Source organism: Suricata suricatta, chromosome 12 (genome assembly GCF_006229205.1).
Source record: "Suricata suricatta isolate VVHF042 chromosome 12, meerkat_22Aug2017_6uvM2_HiC, whole genome shotgun sequence".
In the NCBI taxonomy this organism is placed as follows: Eukaryota; Metazoa; Chordata; class Mammalia; order Carnivora; family Herpestidae; genus Suricata; species Suricata suricatta.
Window position 1 is genome coordinate 88,357,820 of NC_043711.1, and position 23,576 is coordinate 88,381,395.

The 23,576-nt window shown below is 47.4% G+C and overlaps 1 protein-coding gene across 1 annotated transcript; it reads right to left on the reverse strand.

Moving 5' to 3' along the window:
- Window positions 1–457: 457 nt before the first annotated feature.
- ZHX3 (zinc fingers and homeoboxes 3) lies at window positions 458–22,996 on the reverse strand. The gene is made up of 3 exons (XM_029917665.1): window positions 22,952–22,996; window positions 4,342–7,345; window positions 458–3,281 (listed from the first exon to the last, which is right to left on the reverse strand). The coding sequence occupies exons 2-3, from the start codon at window positions 7,190–7,192 to the stop codon at window positions 3,271–3,273; spliced, it is 2,862 nt and encodes a 953-aa protein (XP_029773525.1). The 5' UTR covers window positions 7,193–7,345; window positions 22,952–22,996; the 3' UTR covers window positions 458–3,270.
- Between the last annotated feature and the right edge of the window lie 580 nt (window positions 22,997–23,576).

Here is a 23,576-nt window from a genome sequence, read left to right on the forward strand (position 1 = left end):
AACGCCAACAGGCCACCCAATGCTCTTTCTGGAACCCTTGACTCCCGAAAATGGGAACACTCCTTTCAAATCAAAGAGCTACTTAATAGTCAAGAATTAAAATAAGTAATCAAAATATGCAAAGTAGGGGCACCTGGGTGGCTCAATCGGTTAGGCATCTGACTTTGGCTCAGGTCATGATCGTGGTTTGTGGGTTCCAGCCCCGTGTCGGGCTCTGTGCTGACAGCTCAGAGCTTGGAGCCTGCTTCGGATTCTGTCTCCTTCTCTCTCTGCCCCTGTCCCACATGTACTCTGTTTCTCTCTCAAAAATAAACATTAAAAAAATTTTAATATGCCAAGTATATATATCATAAATCCAGATTTCTCTGATCACAATGGTGATCTAATTTCACCTATTAAAACTGGATCTACAACCTCATGTAAAAAATATAATAAACCAAACATGTGCAAGACAGGCAACAAGAAACACCGAAAGATTTTACTATCTCTGACAAGTCCAAGTGCGTAGGGAGAAGAGGGGAAAGACGAGTCACCTTATGAAACCCTGTCCCACCTCTCTCAGCTCTACAGCCCAGAGCGCCTTCTTACTGGAGGCGACCTCACAGATGCCCTCAGGTGGTGTGCAAAACCGCAGTGATTTGTCTCACAACAGAACACGGGCCGACAGCGGCAGTCCCACGGCCCCAGCACGGGGTGCAGTTCCGACTCCCGGCCAGCATGTTTCCGCGTGCCGGGTTGGCTGTGTTCCCCGAGCTCCCAAAGCCTTGCGCACCTGTCGCAGCGTCCCCTGGGGGGACCCATTTCTCTTGCTTTCATCTTTCATTGTTTGAGGCTCCAACCCCACTCTCCAATCCGGTCCGAGGGCACAGTGAGGAAGAGGGACCGGCTGGCGTGCGGGGTCCTCACCTGGGCGGTCCTGTCGTGTGCAGGGCGGCCCGGCCGCTGGAAGAGCGAACGTGAGAAGAACACGTCCAGGCGGCAGCACGGCAGCTTCCCCGCCATTCACACAGGCTGGTGCTGAGTTTGGGTCCCTGTGTCCTGCACCAACTTGTCTACCATTTAGCTCATTTTCTGTTCTGCTGTTTGGGTTGTAAATGAAACATGAACACACATTAAATAACCAAGAAAATTGTCTCTAAAGACAACCCTCCGGCCAGCACGTGCAGGACTCCGGGAGCAGGGCCTGCAGGGTGGGGTCTCCGAGACTGATGGCTTCCGGCCGGGTCACCCCAGCTGCAGCCGGGGTCCCAGCACGGCCTTCAACACAGGCTGCTTTCCCCAGCCCCCACGTGCCACTAGGTTCCTCAGGTGCACACCTCAGATGTGCATCTTCGGAGTAAAGTATCAAAGTGAGTATCTGTCCTGTATCTATGTGTACATATAAATTAATCTGCATGTACATAAACACTAAAGGAGAAATCCCAGGTGTCTGTTCTCTGAAGGAAGAAGCACTCCCCACTCTTGGCAATTCTGCAAACAGGCCTCTGGGGCTACAGAGCTCCACGCTCACATGGAAAGGATGCAAACTCGGGGGGGCAAAACCTGCCAAGTACTCACATGTTAACAACTGGGAGGTGGTCCCTACAGGGCCGGGGAGAGGAAGAGAAAACTTTAGTAGAAGAACAGGGGCTCAAGGGCTTTTGGTTTGCAAAGAAAGCCCCTCTCCTGGAAGGCAGAGACGCCACCACCATCCTCAGTCCCTGGAACCAAGCCAGTGCGGTGCCCTGCCCAGGTCAGTTCCCGGGTGGGGCTGGGGAGAAGGACGGCACCCAGCCCACCACCAGGACTTCTTGCCCAAAGGCCCTGCCGCTCACCCAGCCTGGGCCCCGGAGGAGCATGCGCATGAGGTCTTGGTGCTTTCAGAAGCAGGTGGTCCCCAGAAGGTGAGAAGTGTGTGTGATGGGAAGTCTGTGTGCACCCCCCTTCCCCGCGGCTCTCAGAGCAGCCCATGTTGGGGAAATAAGGATTTACCATGTAGTACAGCTTTGTAAGAAAGTTCCCCAGTGTTTCAAAAGCACCTTTTCCTGTGATTTCCTCCAAAAACAACAACAAAAAAATGTTTAAACAAATGGGTAGGAGGATTAGGCTAAAGATGACAGAGATTTTGTTTCCAAGTTTGGGGGCAGAAATGCAGGACTTGAAAAACATTGTCACAAGGACCCGCCTGGTGGTGTCCGGCACCCAGCCAGGCCCTGGGCGTGGGGGCCATGAGTACTCCGGGCGTCCTTCTAGGAACCCCCACGTGCAAGCGCACCTCAGCTCTGAGGACTCCCGAGCCCCCAGATCCCGGCAGCTCTCACTCTTACTACTGGCCGAGTGCAGGTCTTCCTTCCCAAACCAAAGGCAGCCTTGAAGCGAGTGTGGGTCAAGGGCTCTGAAAACCACAGCGGCCAAAGCCACCTGCCGGGGCCACGCACTTCGGCTTTCAGCCCCCTTTGTCTCAGTTTCCCTCTCCTCCTCAACACATCTAGATTAAAAACAAAAACAAAACCGTGGGCACGCAGGCCAGTACATCAGGCTTGAAAACAAACGTCTAAGTTGATCTGACACGTGAAAAGTTCTGGTCCGTGCTCCCGACGCCCGTGAGAGATGAGAGGGCTGTAAGGACTTACAAGCGGACGGGCACACGCCGCCACGCTCGTGGGCCCCGCTCAAACCGCAGGGGCCGGCGCCTGCACCCAGATTGTCATGTCGCGGGGCAACGCGAGCCCAGCGTGATGGCAGAGGCCTCTTCAAAGGCCCTGCCCTGGTGAAGGAGCACACGGGGACGCCTCTGGGTGGGCAGGTGCCCCCTGCCCACCGCCGAGGGGACGCGTGGCCCCAGGGTTCTCCAGAGAACAGACGCGGGCACGTTCAGAGATGATGTAGACGGCAACGTATTGCTTGCTAACCAAAGTTTCTGTGTAATGAAAGTGTTTACAATCTGACATTTTATTAAATGTGTATAGGCGGATTTATATGTTAAAAACTTGATTCGTGTCTATGAATATGAAATCTGAACTATTTTATCCACTGGAAGGCAAAGGAGATGTCCTACACTGTGGGAGGAAGAACGGACGGGGACCCTGCTGCTCTCCCCGCTGGCTCGCTCGGTGGTGGCAGGCCGAAGGTGGCGGCGGGCCCCCGGCTGGTGGCGAGGCCTCCAGAAGCTCTCGGGCGTGCCCAGCGGCGGGCGTGGAACAGCATGTGGCAGCAGAGAGTCGGGCTGAGCCCTTTCACGTGGTACGGGGCATCCCAGACTGTCCAGTCCTTCAGTGTAATCAGTTAAATTCAGTCTGTTTCTGAGGAGAAAACACATGCCTGTCACCTCCACGTCAGCTGCCGCTCGTATAGCCCCAAGGCAGCCTGATCCTTGCCGTGCCAGGGTGCTCCCACTAGCTGCAGGGACCTCTTAAGACCAAGAGCAGTGCCTTCCTGCCAGCCACTCCCCCATTCTCCAGCCCCAGGTACCATGCAGAGGGTACGTGGGTTAAGGACAGGATGCGGGCTAAACTGAGCAGGGGCCGCAGACTCTCCAAGGGACCAGTGCCGATGGATCCCCGGGCCGCTGCTGCCCTGGAGCCCTGTCCTAACCTGCCTTTCCTGCCTTTCCCCACTGGCTCTCCAGAACACATGCTCCGACATAAAAGCAGCTGCGGGGTGGCTTCTGCCCATTCTACCGATGCCTTCTGATCCTGCAGTCAAAATCAGCACGTTGTCCGGAGAGGCCGGTCACCCATGGCGCTTGCACTGAGGCTGGCCGGGAAAGCCAGGAGAAACAAGTACAGACAAACAGACAAGCCCTTCCTGTACCCAACGGCTATCCGCCTCAGACACAGGATGATGCCACAGAGGCGTGGCCACCTCTGGCTACCTCTGCTCTGTCCCACCCAGGATATGACACTTGGCCTTTTGTTGGATTTCGAAGATGAGGGCGGCCAGTGCTTGTGACTCAAACCCAATTAAAGGGACAATTAAAGCCCCTTTCTTTCTGCTCGCCAACGTGAGTTTAATTTCCTCAACAGCCCAACTGCTCTCTCCTGTACAGGGGTGGTGGCTCTGCTGGACCTGCTCTCCGACCACTAAGACATGTCTAGAAAAGCTGGCACCCTCACAGGTTCACTGCGTTCCCACCCCTGCACAGGTTTAGAGAAACGTGAAACAAAATGAAAAAACAGTTCTCCACCCCGTATTGGATTCACATCATGCGCCAATGGCTCCTGCTGCCAGGTGCCCCGGAAGGAGCCCTGGCTGTGGCACAGCCTCAGGGACAGTCCCCCAGGCCATCAGGGACCCCCTCCCCTCCCCATGGAGGACGGCTCATGCTCCTGAGGCAGAGGCCGTGGAGAGGCTCCTCCTTACCCAGCTCTAGTCCAGCCTGGGGACTTGGCGTGTCACAGGGCTCCGAGCTGGCCTCGGGGGCGCTGGGCTCCCATGGCTCACTGTTCTCCGACACCTCTGAGTACGTGTCACCCGTCCCTCTGTGAACCGCTGCGGGCTCGCCGGTGCCCTGGTCCTCACCACTGGTGTCCGCCCCAGTGCGGGTCTCCTCGCCCATCTTCTTGGCAAACCACTGCTTGACCTGCTGGGAGCTCATCTGGGTCTTGTCGCACAGGCTCTGCAGGTCCTGCTCGAACAGCGTCTGGTGCCTCAGGTAGTAGTCCTGCAGCAGCTCCCGGCTGCCCGGGGGGGTGACGACCAGCAGCCCTGCGGGGAAGTTGCCCCGCTTGTAGTCCTCGTACCACTTGAGCTGGCCGTTCTTCAGGGCGTACCTGCTGTCCCCGAACCAGCGCACCACCTCGGGCCTCGGCAAGCCCGTCTGTGCCATGATGGAGTCATAGTCCTGGTTGCTGGGCCACCGCGTCTGCACGAAGAGCTGCCGTAGCAGGTGCCGCTGCTGGGCCGTCTTCTTGCAGCTCGCCTTGCCTGGGGGCTGCTCGGCCGGCTCTCCAAGCCCACCATCCCCGGGCTCGCTGGCACCCAGCCCCGGGAGCTCGCCCTTGCCATTGGCTTCGGTGACTCGAAGTTTCTTGAGGTTGATTTTGATGGGGCTGACCTTGCGCTCGGCCAGCGTGTGACCGCCAGCCCCTTCTGGGGAGCCGCCTCCGCCAGGGACCCTCAGGTCGCAGGCCAGCTCCTCTTCCCCCACCTCGTCCTCGGCAGCTGTCGCCTCCTCTGGAGCAGCACCCTCATCGGCCCTCTTGGTGTCCTCGGCACTCACTTTCTTGCGTCTCTCCGAGAACCAGCTGTCAATCTCTCTCCGGGTCATCTTGGTTTCAGTCCGCAGGCGGTCCAGCTCCTCATCAGGAGGAAGGGGGTTTTGTGCAAAACTGCTCTCCAGGGCTCTGAGCTGCTCGGGGGCTCGCTCCTTGTACCTGGTCGGCGTGAAGTCGGGGGTCTGGTGCCAGGCCTGCCGTCTGGCAGAAGGGGGGCTGGCCAGGGCAGCCGCCGGCGGGACGCAGGGCCCCTCAGGGGCTTTGGCCACTGGGGTGAAGGGTACATCTGGCCCAGGGTCAAGGATGACGGGGCCGGGGTCACCCGGCAGCACGGGCCTGGAGCCCTTCAGGTTCCGGCAATGGTACCTGCGGTCGCTGAACCACTTGCGCACCTCTCTGGTGCTGAGGCCGGTCACTTTGGTCAGATGCTCCACCTCGCTCTGGCCCGGGAACTGGTTCCGACAGAAGCTTCCTTTCAGAGCCGACAGCTGCTCGTGAGACTTCTTGTTTTTGTAGATGCTGGCGTCGAGGAAGGCTTGGGAGGTGATGCTGGGGCACGCCGTGAGCAGCGACTGCGCCGCGTTCACCACCTTCACGGCTGACGTGGTGTTGGAGCACACTGTGTTGATGGGCGCCACGGCGGGCGGCTTGGGGACGGAGGTGACTGCTGGTGGCAAGGACGCGCCGGGCGCCTGCAGCCCGTTGGCCATCAGCGGCTGAGTGACCAGCAGGCCGCCCGCCGTGCCCTCTGGCTGCCCCACCACGTGGCCCGGGAGGGCGGCCTGGATGAGGTGCTGGACGCCGCCAGCGCTGGCAACCAGGGGTGTGTTGAGGACCGTGATGGTGGGCTGGGGCACAGACTGAATGACCGTGTTGAACATCTTCTTCCGGGCGTCCTCGATCTCCTCAGGGGACCAGCTGATGCCCTGCTTCAGCCTTTGGGCCGTGAACCAGATCTTGAGCTGCTCCTCTGGATACTTGGTGACCACGGTCAGATAGCAGAGCTCGGCTTTGGTCGGGTAGGGGAACTTGTGGAACGAGTTCTTCAGAAAGCTGTTGGAGTCCATGGCCGCGTTGTAGGTGGGGATGCTGCTCAGGGGGATCATCACTTTGGGGAGAGACTTGGCTGTGGGCGGTGGCTGGGGGTGGTGCTGGGCGCGCCCCGGGGGCGGCTGCTGCAGGGGGAGGAACTGGGCGAGGCCCGCTGGCAGGACCGGCACGGCTCCTATTGGGGGCCCGTTGGCCACGTGAGGCCCTTTTGCCGAACCAGTGGCAGGCTGACCAACCGGGGCCGCCCCGTCAACAAAGGAGTGGTCCCCCTCCTTCGCCTCGGTCTCCCCTGCCGCCGGGTTTGGTAAGGCCGCATCACCGACAGGCTGACTGGGGATGTTCTCCTTGAGCGTATGGATTTTTTTGGCTTCAGGTTTGCCTTTTAGTATCCTCATGATTGGGGTTTTGGTGATGATGATCTCGGCCTGTCCGTCAGTCCCTTCGGCATTGGACTCACCCAAGATGTCAGGAGTGCAGGTGGTCTTGGGGACACTCTGCTCCACTACTACACGATGGTCTGGCTTGGCCACCTTCCACACAAAGCTGGCTTCCCCCGAGTGACACTTGGCGTTGTGCAGAGAAAGCCCTTCAGGAGTTTTTGCCAGAAAACTGCATTCAGTGCATACAAAAGTTGGGTCCTTGTTAAAATCTGTGTGCTCTGAGTTCATATGTCCCACAAACTGGGTTATGTCCTGGGACCTGAAGTCACAGGATCTGCAGGAATAGGAATAGCCATCCAGAGTGCTCCGGTGCCCGTTGGCCAGTGCGGCACCGTTGGTACTGCTGGGCATCTGGGTCACCTCTCCACTGCTGCCACTGGCGGGCATGTCGGGGGATGGCTCCTGCTGCGGCCCCTCGGGCAAGGCCTCGGCAGGCTGGGCCTCCTGCAGCACCACCGTCTTCACCGGGATCATGCATGGGGTGGTGGACTTCCTCTTGCTGGCCATGGCGACCACCGCGCTGGCTGACTGGGCGGGCAGAGTTTGTCCCGTCCAGGGCCTCACTGGCCAAGCAGCCAGCTGCTCCACGAGGGCCGAAGAAATGGTTTCCGAGGGCAGTGTTTTCAGTTGTTTGCAGAACGCAAGTTTTTCCTAGCAAACCTGAGGAGGAAGAGCAAATGGTGATTACGATCTCGCAGGCTGTGCACTGCTCAGATGCCCATGCTCTGCCGCTCCCATCGCCGGGGCCTTTCCACAAGGTCACCAGCGGCTTGAACGAGAAGCCCCCCAAACACTAACAAGATTGTGCCCTGGGGATGCTCTGGCCCCATCTCACAGACTTGAGCCATGCATTCTGTTTTGTATTTCCCTCTGTGTTCTTGTATTAAGTTACGCAGATTCAAAAGCCAAATGACAAAATAATCCTCTTTCGGACGCCCAAATTAATTCTGACCGTGTCAGAGTGAGAACAAAACATCCTAGTGTAATTCTTGTTTAAATGTTTGGGCCAACAAGGGTTTTTCTTTTCACAGCCTTCCCACGTGCGACAACAAGACGCCGCCTCCGCCTCCCCCAAGCCGGGACCAGAGGCCAAGTCGGCCGCAGCCTGCGAAGAGGGTGCAGGGCTGCGGCTGCCACAGGAGCCGGGCCTCCCTCTGTGGCCTCTCCCTGCCTGCTGCCCTATCACACCCGGTCCAGGCCACGGAACAGGGAGCACCTCCTGGTACCCCAGACCACGCCCCTCCGCTGAAGCCAAAGGTGGGAGGTCAGGGGAGCCATGGACCCACTGTGCGACTGTGGCACCGCCTTGGGGCGCACATTACACATGACCTAGCAACCTGCTTACTTACCTTTGTATTTCCATTGGTGCCTTTATTGTTCCTTAAAAACAAAACGAAATAAAAACAAAACTTCAACATCTTTGATCCGTTTGAATTTGTTTCAGGGGTGCTTGGGTGGCTCAGTCTGTTACGTATCTGACTCTCAGTTTCGGTTCAGGTCAGGATCTCATGGCTGGTGAGCTCGAGCCCCACATCGGGCTTCAGGCTGATAGTGTGGAGCCTGCTTGGGATTCTCTCTGCCCTCTTCTCTCTGTCCCTCCCCTGCTCTCTCTCTCTCTCTCTCTAATGAACTTTAAAAAATATTTTTTTAAATGAAATTTGTTTCACATGTTGGGGTGATTGGTTTATTTATATATAAAACCATTATAATTCTTTCATGAGATGCCAGGAGAAAAGTGTTTCTGGGACCTCTATTATCAATGTAATATCAACATAATCATTACCTTTCTTTTAGCACACTGTAATACTGGTAATGACTAAAATAACTAATTCTAATTCCAAAATCACCTTATCATCAGTATTTGGATTTAATAGGAGAATGTAAAGAGACTTAGAATATCTCTACTCAAGTTCTTATATACTCCCAGCAAATTATTTGTCTGGATGACTAACCCGGACGATCACAGTGAAAAAAAATAGTTCCTATTAAAAAAAAACCAGTCGGGTGGGATAGGAATAAACACACCAGACCTAGCCGCTCATCGCCACTTCCCCCACTGATCTGAAATACCATGCACGCATTTTTTAAATTGATTTTTTAGTTGTTATTTAGGTAAAATACCTTAAAATTGATTTTTGAGATAAAACATCAGTATTAAATAAAATGGATGGAAGTAAAACTACCTGTGACCCTGTGTACCTTTCCGCTTAGTCCACGCACCTTACACACGTTACACCCTCCCGCTAGGTCCACGCGCCTTACACACGTTACACCCTTCCACATATTTTAGCCATACAAGCCACATAGTTATGTTTCTGTTTTTTGTTGTTTATGTATTTTGAGAGAGACAGAGATAGCACAAGTCAGAGAAGGAAGAGAGAGATGTAGAGAAAGAGAATCCCAAGCAGGCTTCACGCTGTCAGCGCAGAGCCTGATACAGGGCTCGAACCCACAAACCATTAGCTCATGACCTGAGCCAAAATCAAGAGTCGGATGCTCAACCAATTGAGCTACCCAGGTTCCCCATGTTTTTCCTTTTTTTTAATTGAAGATTTTATTATGAATATTTTCATTAAGCTTCATAATGGTATTATTCAATAGTTGCCTAACAACATCCCACTATGAACTGAATCACCCTCCTCTGCTACTGAACAGGCTTCCCTGGTCCCACTGTCCTAGATGACAGAGAAATGATCTCTGTGCATAGACAGGATGTATGCTTTCTATCCAATTATTTCCTGAGGCTAAAGGCACAGAAATGGGCTTACCAGACTAACAAGAATCAACATTTCTAAGACCCTGTATTACTGGCAAGGGCTTTATAATTCCAAAACAGGAAAACTAACAATAACGCAATTCTGTATCCAGTGAGCAAATCAGAAACCAGATTCCCAGAGAAGTCACTGGGGACATCTAGTAGAATATCTGAACGTGCCAGTGACGTGAGGAAAAAACAGGTGACTTGGACTCCATCAAAATTAAAACAGTTGTGCTTCAAAAGCTGCCAGCAAGAAAGTGAAAAAGTCAACTCACAGAAAGGGAGAACTTATTTGCAAATCAGAGGTCTGATAAGGGGCTTGTCTCCAGCATATACGGACCCATGTATACAACTCAACAGTGAAAAGACAAATAACCCAATTAAAAATTGGTAAAGGATTTGAATAGACTCTTTCTCCAAAGAAGATCTACAAAATGGCCAATAAGCATAAACAGTGCTCAACATCATTAGTCTTTAGGGAAATGAAAAACCAAGACCACAAGGAGGGACCGCTTCACAGCCACGGGGATAGTAGCTATAGTCACAGTGAGAACAACAAGGCGTGCAGGGGAAATCGGAGCCTCCGCACATGGCTGCTAGGATTTAAAATGGCACAGCCAGTGTGTAGATCAGTTGGCAGTTCTTTAACTTCAGGTTAAATACCGAGTTACCAGAAGACCCAGTAATTCTGGTGCTAGGTACACACATGGAAATAAAAATATGTTCACACAAACACTTGTACACAGACACTCATGGCATCACCATCATAATAGCCAAAAGGTAGAAACAACCTCAATGTGCATCAACAGATGGATGAATAAACAACATTTGGTATGTCTATGTAATTGGCTTATTATTACGCTGTGAAAAGGAACGGAGCACCGTTAAAATGCCCCAACAGAGACAGAAGCATGGTAACTGCAAGTGGGCAGCTCCAAAATGCCACATGTTATATGACTGCATTTGTAGGAAATGCCCCAAGGAGGTGAATCCAAAGTAGATTGGTGGTTGCCAAGGGCTGAAGGGGGGAATGGGGAGCAACTGCTAATGGGCACGAGGTTTCTTTTGGGGCGATGAGATGTCCTAAGAACACGAAATGTTCTTAGATAGTTGTGATGATTGCAGAAAAATGTGAATATGCTGAAAACCACTAAAAGGACATCAAACCCAAGAGAAGTGGAGGACAGAACGCTCCAGCACCCAGTTCTATAGAAGAGGGACATCATTCTCACTTCTGAGGTTCCTATACAGGCGATGTCACTTCTCTGTGACACTTCTGTATTTACCTTGGTCCTCTATTCTGCCCTGGGTGAAGATGGGCAGCAGTGGTCATGAGCACAAGGCTGGAGAGGCCAGAGGGAGGAGACCGCACACTCACCAGCGAGAAGCAGCTCTGGGGCGAAGAGACCACGCGCTCCCCCAGGGCGGCAGCCCGCAGAATTCACGGGCAGGAACTCTGTCTACAGGGCGCAGACACCCGGGACCCAGCGGCATCACTGAGGTGTGGGATGGGGCTGGGCTCCGCGGGGGAAGAATTAAATTATGCTCCTGGTAATTTAGGCTGGGAAGTGAACAACATAAAGATGGATTTGAATTGGAAAAAACTCCCATGTCATTGGAAATTAAGTCTCAAAGTCGCCCCAAACTGTCATTCCAGTTAATGATCAAGGAGAGAAGTAATGATTCTGAGTGGGTCAGGGGGTCGAGGCGGAAGGGAACTGCAAAGCAGCAAGCCGTGGGGGGACAGTGGCCACACTTGCCGAAGTGTAGAGTGTTCAGTCCTGCACGACGGGTATACACATCTTCTCGGTTCACTCCCGTGACAAACCCTGGAGCAGGAACCACTATCATTCCCATTTTACAGACAAGAGAGGCAAGGTTCAGAGACGACAGTAACCGCCTGAAGGGTGCACAGCACGGAAGCCCAGGCAGTCTGGCTCCAGGGTCACCAGCTCAACCACTCCTCACACTGAGCTCTGCGTAGCCACAACACTGTTGGAACAAGGGTTGCAGGACTTTCAAAAATGCCGTTTCCCCCTCTATATTTATTAGGAACATTTTTAAACATACAACAAAGCCGAAGGGGTTTTACAGTGAACACCCATGGGTGCACAAAGTGGACACTTACGACAGGGCTACGTTTAGCAACACTACCCCTTTAGGGAAGTTTGGTTTGCTTACTTGTCATGCATTTTTAACAGGGCATCCAATAAAAGAGGTGCTTAAAGGGTAAAGCCCCAATTATCTAAAAAACCATTCATCCACAAGACATTCACGGACCAGCTCTGACAAAGGAGGCCCTAATTACAATGTGGAATTCCTAAATCAAGCCCTGAGTGACGTGGGCGGATATAAACGCTGCCAAAGAGCCAGAGACAAGGTCCAGGTGACAGCTGCATGCTCATCATTCTTTGCAGAATCTTTTCTATACTCTGTCTTGAAAACTCACCTTGTAATTTTTTAGTGAAGAAATAAAAAAGCATATATCTCTTAAAAAATCTGTGGGGCACCTGAGAGGCTCAGTCAGTTCAGCATCCGACTTTGGCTCAGGCCATGACCTCATGGTTTGTGGGTTCGAGTCCCATATTGGGCTTTGTGCTGACAGCTCAGAGCCTGGAGCCTGCTTCAGTTTCTGTGTCTCCCTCTCTCTGCCCCTTCCCCACTTGTGCTCTCTCACTGTGTCTCAAAAATAAATTAATATTAAAAAAAAGACTTTTTAAATTGTTTAATGTTTATTTATTTTGAGAGAGAGCAAGTGAGCAGGGGAGGGTGGGGGGCTCTGCACTGTCAGCAGAGCCTGACGCGGGACTCGAACCCACCTACTGTGAGATCTTGACCTGAGCCGAAATCAAGAGTCAGATGCTTAACCCACTGAGCCACCCAGGCGCCCCTAACATATAACTTTTTGAAAAGTCTGTCTTTGGGAATTGAGAGTCACTCAATTCACTAAATTGGCGAAGTTGCTGCTATTAATCGCATCTCAAGAGTACGAAATATCCATGTAGGGCTTGAAAACAATGCTTATAGATCAAATTCTTAACGTGCTTAACTTTACAGATACGAACTTATTTTTTTTTAGTTTTGAGGAAGGAACTGGAAGGACAGTGAGCTCAACAGGAGGACTCAAACGTTTCAAAAGGCGACTCTCAGCAGACTCCTTCCGAGTCCGGCTGCAGCCCTCTGAGACACACCGCCCACGATTTTTCAGCAAGAACAGGAACGTGACAGCAGTGGGCAGAGTCACAGAGACAGAAGTCCACGGCGAGACTGGGACAGACTGCTCACGGTTCTGACGGGTCAAGTGGACAGCCACACAGGAGGTGAAGAGCATGACTTCTTTAATGAGGCTAGTTTGACAGACAAACATATAGTCGAATACTTTACAGCAATCACCTTCATATTTTGGGGGGCACAGTACTTTATTGATGCCGCGAGACGAGGCAGGGTTCCCCAAGCCCCTCCCCTTCTTCATGTGTCTGGCAGGGAAACTGTGCAGATGTTGGGGGTTCTTGGTGCGTGGGCCCCCCAAGGTCACCCGCACCACCGAGGACCAGGCAGGCTGCCTCCTGCGACTGTGAGTGATGCCTGCTCCTCCAGCTTCACTTTCTCTTACAAACGCCCATGAAACAGATGTCAAGGGCGGGCGTGTGGCCTAACGGGCCCTCTGTATATCGTAGCTTCATCCGAAACAAAAACTTGCAGGTAGCATTCTCTTTTTTAAGAAAAACTGTTAGCTTTAGAGATTTACATTGAAATGTATCCTTTTTGCTTTCTCTTTCAAATTATGCTCTTTATGTAGAAACTTCTCTCTCTCAGAAACAATGAAGTAAAAATCCTATTCACCCAAAAGATAGCTGGTGTTAACGATCTAGAGTCCATTTTTACAAATGTTTTCTAGGCATAGATCATTATAACTTCTTAAACAAAATATGGAGCTGTATTTTTACATTCCATTCTGTTCCTCCTTGTTGGGAAGAGTGGCGAAGTCCACAGTTTAGATCACTTTTTTTTTTAATGTTTGTTTATTTTGAGAGGGACAGAGATGGCAAGAGTCGGGGAGAGGCAGAGAGAGAGGGGGAGAGAGAGAGAATCTTAAACAGGCTCCGCACTGTCAGTGCAGAACCCTACGAGAGGGCTTGAATCCGTGAACAATGAGATGATGACCAACCGTCACACACTTAACTGACTGAGCCAACCAGGTGCTCCTCAGCTACCCCCGTTTTTTTTTTTAATGTTTATTTTTGAGACACAGAGCATGAGCAGGGGAGGGGCAGAGAGAGAGAAGGACACCCAGAATATGAAGCAGGCTCCAGGCTCTGAGCTGTCATCACTGAGCCAGACGTGGAGCTCGAACCCATGAGCTGTGAGATCATGACCTGAGCCGAAGTCGGACGCTTAACGGACTGAGCCCCCCAGGCGCCCCAACTCACTCTTAAAGGACAGTTCTAATTTATGGACGTGGCATAATTTACTTAACCAGTCCAGCTGTTAATAGACATTCTGCATTTCTCTAGAGGCAATGGCTCAAAAGCTATTTTTGTGCTTTTGAGAATTTCTGAAACTCTGACTTTCTTACAAGAATTTGTTGGGACATATATATTTCCAGGATAGTTAACATATAGTGTGCTAGATTAGTCTCAGGTTCAGTGCAGTGATTCAATAATCCCACATAGTACTCAGTGCTCAGCATGACTGACGAGTGTCCTCTGACCCGCCTTCACCAGCTTCCCCCACCCGCCATCCACCACCCTCTGGCGACCACCACTTTGTTCTCTCTATGGAGTCCAGTTTTTGGTTTGTCTTTCTTTATCCCCTTTGTTTTATTTCTCAAATTCCACATGAGTGAAATCATGTGATATTTGTCTTTCTCTAACAGACTTATCTTGCTTAGCATTATAGGGAGTCTTTGTTATTAATGAAATTAGCTTATAATATGTCATAAACAAAGCTATGGTTTAAGCCAAGATTTCAAGGTGTCTTAAATATTATGAAATTCCTTTAAAAAATTAATTTCACTAATTAAAGAAGAACCAAAACAGCATTTAATAAGATTATACTTTCAATTTTTTTTGAGAGAGTGATAGCACGAGCCAGGGAGAGGGGCAGAAGGGGAGAGGGAGGGAGGGGGGGGGAGAGGGAGAGAGAGAGAGAGAGAGAGAGAGAGAGAGAGAGAGAGAGAGAGAGAGAATGAATGAATGAATGAATGAATGAATCCTAAGCAGGCTCCACGCTCAGCACAGAGCCCAATATGGATTCAATCCCACAGCCTAGGATCATGACTGGAGCCAAAACAAGAGTGAGATGCTCAACTGACTGAGCCACCCAGGTGCCCCCTCTCAATTTTTTATTGTGGTAAAAACCACGTACTATATATTTTAGCATCTTAACTACTTTGAAGCGTCTAGCACAGTAAACTATATGCACATTCTCGTGTAACCTATCTCCAGAACTCTCTCCATCTTGCGAAACTGAATTGTATACCCATTGAACAACAATGGGTCCCCATTTCCCCCTCTCTAACCCTTGGAAACCGCCATTCTACTTTCTGCTTCTATGAGGCCAACAACTTTAGATACCTCATACAAGGAGAAGCATGCAGTATTTGTCTTTGTGTGCCTGGCTTCTTTCACTTGGGATAATGTCCTCAAAGTTCATCCATGTTCTACTATGTGACAAGATTTCCTTCCTTTTTAAGGATCAGTAACATTACATCGTACATATATGGCACATTTTCTTTATCCATTCATCTGTTGAAGAATATTAAAGTTGCTTCCATGTTTGGCCTACTGTAAATAATGCTGCGATGAACAAGGGCGTACAAGTACCTCTTTAAGCCCCTGCTTTTGATACTGTTGGATATATACCCTGAAGTAGGCTTGCTGGACATACGATAATTCTGTTTTTTCTTTTCTTTTTTTAAAAAAATATTTATTTATTTTTGAGAGACAGAGAGAGCACAAACAGGGGAGGGTCAGAGAGAGGGAGACACAGAATCTGAAGCAGGCTCCAGGCTCTGAGCTGTCAGCATAGAGCCCGATGCAGGGCTCAAACCCACGAACCGTGAGATCATGACCTGAGCCAAACCCGGATGCTTAACCAACTGAGCCACCTAGGAGCCCCTACTTTTTATTTTCTAAGAAACTTCATAATATTTTCCAGCTATATCATTTTGCATTCCCACCAACAATGAATTTCTCCACATCCTCACCAACACTTATTTTCTGTTTGTTTGGTTTTTTTTTTTAATGGTGGCCACCCTAACAGGTATGAAGTGATACCTCACTTGGTTTGATTTGAATTTCCCTAACAATTCCCTGAGCATCTTTTCATATACTTGTTGGCCATTTGTATAGTTTCTTTGAAGAAATGTCTCTTCAAGTTATTTGAAAAATGAACAATAAGGTTATTGGTTGTTGTGTTACAGGATTTCTTTATATATTCTAGACACTAATCCTTATCAGATAAACATGGTTTGCAAGTATTTCCTCCTATTCCGTAGGTCGCCTTTTCAGTCTGTTGATTGTTTCCTTTGAGGTGCAGAAATGTTTAAGTTTGATATAGTTCCATTTATCTATTTTTGCTTTTATTGCTCATGCTTTTCATGTCATATCCAAGAAATTATTACCAAACCAATGTCATGAAGCTTTTCCCTTATATTTTCTTCTTGAAGTTTATAGTTTCAGCTTTTATATTTAAGTCTTTAATCTATTTTGTATTAATTTTATATATGGTGTGAGGTAAAGGTCCAACGTCATTCTTTGGTATATAGGGATCCAGTTTTTCCTATACCATTTGTTGAAGGGACTACCCTTTAGCCACTGTGTACCCTTGGCACACCTATTGCAAATCATTTAATTACATATGCAAGAGTTTATTTCTGGGTTCGCTATTATTCTGTTCCACTGGTCTATGTCCATCTTTGTGCCAGCACCATACCGTTTTGCTTACCGTAGCTTTGTAATATATTTTGAAATTGGGTTTTGTTAGGCCTCCAGCCTTGCTTTCCTTCCTCAAGATTGTTTCATCTATTCAGGGTCCTTTGAAATTCCATATGAATTTCAGGATTTTTTCCCTTATTTCTGCAAAAAAGTGCCATTAGTATTTTAATAAAAGTTGCACCGAATCTGTAGATTGGTGGACAATTCAGCAATATTAAGTCTTTTAATCCATGAATATAAGATGTCTTTCTTTGTACCTGTGTCTTCTTTAGTCTGTTTTGACACTGTTTTGCAGTGTTTGGTGTACAAGTCTTTTGACTCTAATCATTTTGTTCTTTTGAGGCTACTGTAAATGAGACTGTTTTCTTATTCAGATTTTTCACTCTTAATATACAGAAACACAACTGATTTTTGTGTGTTGATTTTGTGTCCTACAACTTTGCTGAATTCTTTTGTTCTGACAGTTATTTCTGTGGAACCTTTAGGATTTTCTGCATATATGGTAATATCATCTGTGAAGAGAGATAATTTGACTTCTTCCTTTCCAAGTTGGATGCCTTTTATTTACTTTTCTTGACTAATTGCTCCGCTAAAATTTCTGGTAATATGCTGAAATAGAAGTGGTGTGAGTGGGCATCCTTGACTTGCTCCTGACCTTAAAGGAAAAGCTTTCAGTTTTTCACCATTAAGCATAATGTTAGCTGTGGGCTTTTCATATATGGCCTTTATTATGTTGAGGTAATTACCTTCCATTCCTAGTTTTTGGAGTGTTGTCAGGAAAGATGTCTAATCTTATCAAGTGCTCTTTATGCATCAATTGAGATGATCATAGGGTTTGGTCCCTCAGTCTGTTAATGTGGTATATTACATTGATTTTCATACACAGTACATTCCTTGGGTTTCAGGAATAAGCCCGCTTGGCTATGGTATATAATCCTTTTAATGTGCTATTGAATTTGATTTACTAGAATTTTGTTGAGCACTTGTATCAATAATCATCAGAGATATGATCAGTAGCATTCCTGTTAGACCTTTGCTTCAGTATCAGGGTAATGCTTACCTCAAATAAGTTTGGAAGTGTTTCCTTCTTTTCAATTTTTGGAAGAGTTTGAGAAGGTTTGGTGTTAGTTTTTAAACTTTTGGTATAAATCTCCAGTGAAGTTGTCTGGTCCTGGGCTTTTCTTTGTGGAGAGCTTTTTGATTTGAAGTCTCCTTACAAGTTATAAGTCTGACCAGATTTTTAATATTTCTTCATGATTTGGTCTTGGTACGTTGTATGTTTCCAGGAATGTATCCATTCTTTCTAGGTCATCCAATGTGTTGGCGTGTAGTTGTTCCTAATCGTCTTCTATGATCCTTTTATTTTTGTGGCATCAGTTATACTGTCTTCTCTTTCATCTCTGATTTTTGTCATTGGGTCTCCTCTCTTTTCTCAATTCTGGCTAGGGTGTGCCAATTTGTTTTAAGGGTGTGCCAAAGTTTGTTGATCTTTTAAAAAAAACCAACTGTGTTTCATTCATTTTTTTTCTATTCTATATTTTATTTTTGCTTTAATCTTCATTGTTCCCTTCCTTCTGTTAACTTTGGGATCAGTTTGTTCTTTTTCTAGTTGCTTGAGGTGGAGAGTTGAGGTTGTTGATTTGAGATAGTCCTCTTTTTTTTTTTTAATGTATGCATTTACCACTATAAATGACCCTCTTAGTAGGGCTTTTGCTGCATCCATAAGTTTTGGTATATTTGTGTTTTCATTTGTTTCAAGGTATTTCCTAATTTCCTTTGTCATTTCTTTGCCCCACTGGTTGTTCAAGAGTGTGTTGTTTAGGGGCGCCTGGTGGCTCAGTCAGTTAAGCGTCCGGCTTCGGCTCAGGTCATGATCTCATGGTTAGTGGGTTCGAGCCCCACGTCGGGCTCTGTGCTGACTGCTAGCTCAGAGCCTGGAGCCTGCTTCAGATTCTGTATCTCCCTCTCTCTCTGACCCTCCCCTGCTCGCACTGTCTCTCTGTGTCTCTCAAAAATAAATAAAAAGCAATAAAAAAAATTTTTTTTTAAAAGAGTGTGTTATTTCACACATTTGTGGATTTTTCAGTTTTCTTTTTGCTAGTGATTTGTTTCATTTCATTTCATCTCATTCCCAACCACATTTCACTGTGTTGGAAAAGGCACTTGATGTAATTTCAATCCTTTAAAATTTGTTAGAGATTTGTTTTCTGTCCTAATGTACAATCCATCCCAGAGAATGTTCCAGGTGCACTTGAGAAGAGGGCACATGCATATTCTGCTGTTGTTGAGTGGAGTGTTCTGTATGCGTCTCAAAGGTCCAAATGGTTTACAGTGTTGTAGAAGATTTAGGAAATGATTTAGGAAATGAAGGAAAAAAGAGGGAAATGTCCTGAGATAAAGGATTTCTATCAGAAACCACAACAAACATTACACGTAGTAGTGAAACACTCAACTCAGGAACAAGATAAGAATTCCTACTATTCTTATCTTTAAGAATAAGAATAGTTATTATTAACATTGTAATGAGAGCCTAGACAATAAAATGAGATAAACTGGTGTTATCTGCAGAAGAGCGGCCTGTCTAGTGAGAAAATCTCCTGAAAAACTGTTAAAACTGATAAGTGGACTGGGGAAGAGGATGAGACAGGGGTGCCTGGGTGGCTCAGTGGTTAAGCATCTGACTCTTGGTTTTGGCTCAGGTCATGATCTCATGGTCATCATGAGATGGAGCCCCACATTGGACTCTGTGCTGACAGTGCAGAGCCAGCTTGAGATTCTCTCTCTCCACTCCTCCTCTGCTTATGCTCTCTCAAAAATAAATTAAAAAATGATGACATATATTTGCAACACATACAAATCATTATGTTTCCCTTATGCCAAAAATAATTAGAGAAGGAAATGGGAGGGGATGGTGGAGAGGCCCATTCACATTAACAACCCAAACTGGAAAAGGTCTCAGAATAAACCTTTGTAAAAACACGAGCAATGTCTATATGGCAGTAACCGTGAAACTCTAACGAGAACAAAAAAGAAGACCTAAATAAGTGGAGAGTCACAGCATATTCCTGGAGGCAAAGATTCAGAATTATTTAACTGTCTGTCCTCTCTAGATTAATCTCTAAATCTAGTACAATCACAATCAAAATGCCACCAGGTAAAGCAAGGACTGTAAAATGGGGATGGTAAAATCTAGGTGGTGAAGATGTGGGTGTTCACTACAAAATTAGTTCAATTTTTCTGTATGTTTGAAAGATGTTATTTAAAAAAATTTTTGAGGAATCGCCATCAGGATTCTTTATGGAATCTGACAAGCTAAATCTGAAATTCCTCTGGAAGGGAAATAGCACAAAACAGCTTAAGTTTTAAAACTATTTAGATGAACTTGCTTTACAAGATATCAAAACATATTTTTTTAATGTGCATTTATTTTTCAGAGAGAGCACAAGCATGGGAAGGGCAAAGAGAGAGAGATGGAGACACGGAATCCAAAGTGGGCTCTGACAGTGTAGAGCCCGACATGTGGCTCAAACTCATAAGCTGCAAGATCACGACCTGAGCCAAAGCTGGCCACTCAACCCACTGGGCCACCCAGGCGCCCAACATCAAAACATACTTACAACTTGAGGCGCGCCTGGGCGGCTCAGTGGGTTAAGCGTCCAACTCTTGATTTCAGCTCAGGTCATGATCTCATGATTTGTGGGTTCAAGCCCTGTGTGGGGCTCTGCACTGACTGCAGGGCCTGCTTGGGATTCTCTCTCTAGTCTTTCCTGTCTGCCCCTCCCTGCTCATGCTTCCTCTCTCACTCTCTCAAACATAAACATTAAAAAACCATTTAAAGCTTGAGTAATTAGAATTGTGTATTATCAGCCTAAAAAATAATAAATGGATGAATGGATCATATAGATATGCCTTGAATATATGGAAGTTTCATAGTAATGAAAGTGGTGCTATTTTTAAATCAGTTGTAAAAGAGAGGCAACTTAATAAGTATTAGGACAACTAAGTTCAATCCTAACTCATATTTTAAAGAACAGCAATTTCCAGGTGAATTTAACAGAGAAATATAACAAACAAAACCACAAACATATTAGAAAAATATAGTAAAAGTCTTTTTAAGTTGTGCCGAAAATTCTTTCTGTGCAAGACTTAAAACTTAGCAACTGCCAAAGAAAAGATTGATTCGACTTCATAAATATGATAAGTTTTTGAATACTAAAGGAAACCATTAATAAGTCTTAAACACAAGTGACACACTGGGAGAAAATTTATAAAATAATGTTTTCATTCAATGTATATGACAAAAAACTAGAAAAGGGGGCAAGGAAATGAACAAATTACACAAGCTATAAACTAGAAAAGACACTCAATCTCACTGGTAATTAGGGAAATGAAAATTAAAAATGAGGCCCAGGCACCTAAGCGGCTCCTTCAGTTGAGCATCTGACTTCAGCTCAGGACATAATTTCATGGTTCCTAAGTTCAGGCCCTGTGTCAGGCTCTGTGCTGACCGCTCAGAGCCTGGAGCCTGCTTCGGATTCTGTGTCTTCCTCTCTCTCCCTCAAAAATAAACATTAAAAAAAATTTTTTTTTTAACGAGACTCTTCCCCCTTCCTCACAGAATGGCAAAATTCAGAAAAACAGACCATGTCATATTCATGTGATACGGGTGAGTATAAATTGGCAAAATTTTTATGGAGGTCAATTTAGCAATAGCCAGCAAAACTTGAAAAGGCCTTTCCTTTTATCTAGCCATTTCCCTCGGAAAAGCCCACATAATCTGATGAAGTACAAAAATACATGCACATGACCATGAAGATCTCAGGTTATCCCCGACATCACTTCACAGCAGCAACAGTGTCCACTAGCCCGAGCGTGACGAACAAGAGGGCGAGCGCCGGGAAATGAAACACAGACACTGACAAGGGCTAAGACCTATGGGCACTGATGTGAATATACCTCTAAGATGTATTTAAATAAGAAAACATGTAGTGTGCTACACAATAAAATAGTTTTCACTTTAAAGAACAATCTTTGTAGACTTGTATTTGCTTGAATAGAAACAGAATTTAAAAGAATAAATACTGATCCATTAAATAGTGAGTGATTTCATTAGGACAGACAGGAACATTTACCTTCTTTTTTAACTTTATGCTTTCTATATTGTTTGAATTTGTTACAGTACTGTGTGACTTTTAAAATATTTATTTATTTTTGAGAGAGCACAAGTCGGGGAGGGGCAGAGAGAGGGGAATGGAGGGTCCCAAGCGGGCTCCACACTGACAGGCTGACAGCAGTGAGCCCAATGTGGGGCTTGAACTCACGAACTGTGAGATCATGACCCGAGCCGAAGTCGAGCGCTAAACTGACTGAGCCACCCAGGTGCCCCATGTGTTGCTTTTAATAATAATAATAAAAAACCCAGTAAGTATTAAAATAGGTAAAATCGATAGTGCCATTGGGCAGTACACCGTGCGAGTGGCATGGCCAGCACGTGCGGTGGCTGTGAGTTGCTCGTTCAGAGTGACATGAACCATCTGTGCAGGAGGGGTGGCCAGGCTGTGTCCACAGGGAGCGCCTAAGTGGTATCACTGTCTTGTCACCCACGTGGCAAGCCTGCCTTGGGGAGGTCATTTGCCCAGAACAATACAGGGTAACTGCCATGGGCTGGCCTGGGGAGGCGGAGGGAAGGTGACCGCTTACTGTTTTCAATCCATCAACGCATCTGACCACTTCAGAGAACGCCTGACACCCTGAAGTCCACAAAGGCACAAATGGAGGCAGAATCCTTGGAAATGTAGAATTCTGACACTTACAAAGAACCCCACTTACAAACATCCTAAATATCACACGTTTGTGTGGAGCTGCACACAGTAGCTGAAAAAAAATCAGTGAACCCCTCAGGCACCAGAAGTGTCAAGAAGTTGTACTGGAGCCAGATGTGCGAACAAAACAAAACAAAAAACCGCAGCAGGTTCTCATATGAATTCAGCTGGAGCTGTAAGCGATAGAGCGTGTGAGTACCTTTCGGAGTCACTGTTCAGCATGAGTCAAATGATCCCAGCAGTGGGGTCAGTGGCTGGTGCTGTGAACCACTGCCATAGACTCCAAATTAAATCAATAGGTTCCTTCTCAAGAGACTTCTGCCGTCTAAGATAACACCACACACAAGAGGATCAATTTGCACCGATGGCGCCACCGCTATGCTGGAAAGAAAGGCTGAGAAATGTCCATGACCAACTAGGAAGCTGGATTTACTTCCATTTTATCCAGGTGCTTCAGAGCCTGCAACGTGCTTTCATTTCTTTTGACCTATCCCCCTCGCCTTCTGCGTCCAGTCTGTGATTACTGTCCCTCCCCCCATCTTAGCATTGAGGAGCTGTGAGCAAGAAGGGAAGGTGACGCGACCAAAGTCACACCGCAGATCTGCGGATAAGCCTGATATTCTGACTATATCCTATGCTGGTTTTTAGACCGTATTCACTCTGAATACCACCTGAATAATAAGCCCACTACCTTTAATTATTTTTACATTATTTACATTATGAATCATATTATTTTGAGCCTACTTACATGGGGCTCAAAGGTTTTAGGAGCTGAATTATTCCAGTGTTGTTGCTGTTTTTTTAATGATTTGACAGGGCTACGAGGATCCTTAACATGTACAACATTTCACACTGTCAGAAGAGCAGGTGTGTTATTCACCCGGATGTGTGACTACAGAGTTCTGTTATGGCAGGGCCAGGTGACCAGACCAAGTCAGTCGTTGGGAACCTGTAACAAAGAGAACACAAGGGAACCGTCCGTCCTCAGGAATGTGTGTGGGCAGGACCTTGGCAGGCCAGCAGACCTGCTGGCCACAACCATCAGGTTTTGCTGAAACAAAGAAAGGAATCGCAAAGAATTCAAGCCTGTTTCTAAGCTGAATCCTCAAGTGTCAAAGCAACGCCAAGCCCAGCGCTGGCCTCCTTTCACTCTCTGGGAAGGGAAGGGTCGCAATACTTTCGGTGAGTAGTAATCACCCTTCGGGGGGGCTTGGGGCCAGCGCTCTCCACTTGTTTACCCCTCCCAGCCCATGCTTGTTTCTGCCAAGTCACCAACAGAAGCAGCCTGCTCCAGTCAGATGTTCTCACCTTTTCAGTGAACACTAATTTATTCCTTCTCAAGCTCAGAAAGGTGATTAGGATATAAAGACAGA

What these genes read in the sequence shown, in the direction of transcription:
- ZHX3 (XM_029917665.1), bottom strand. Translation starts at nt 7,192, where the DNA reads ATGGCCAGCAAGAGGAAGTCCACCACCCCATGCATGATCCCGGTGAAG.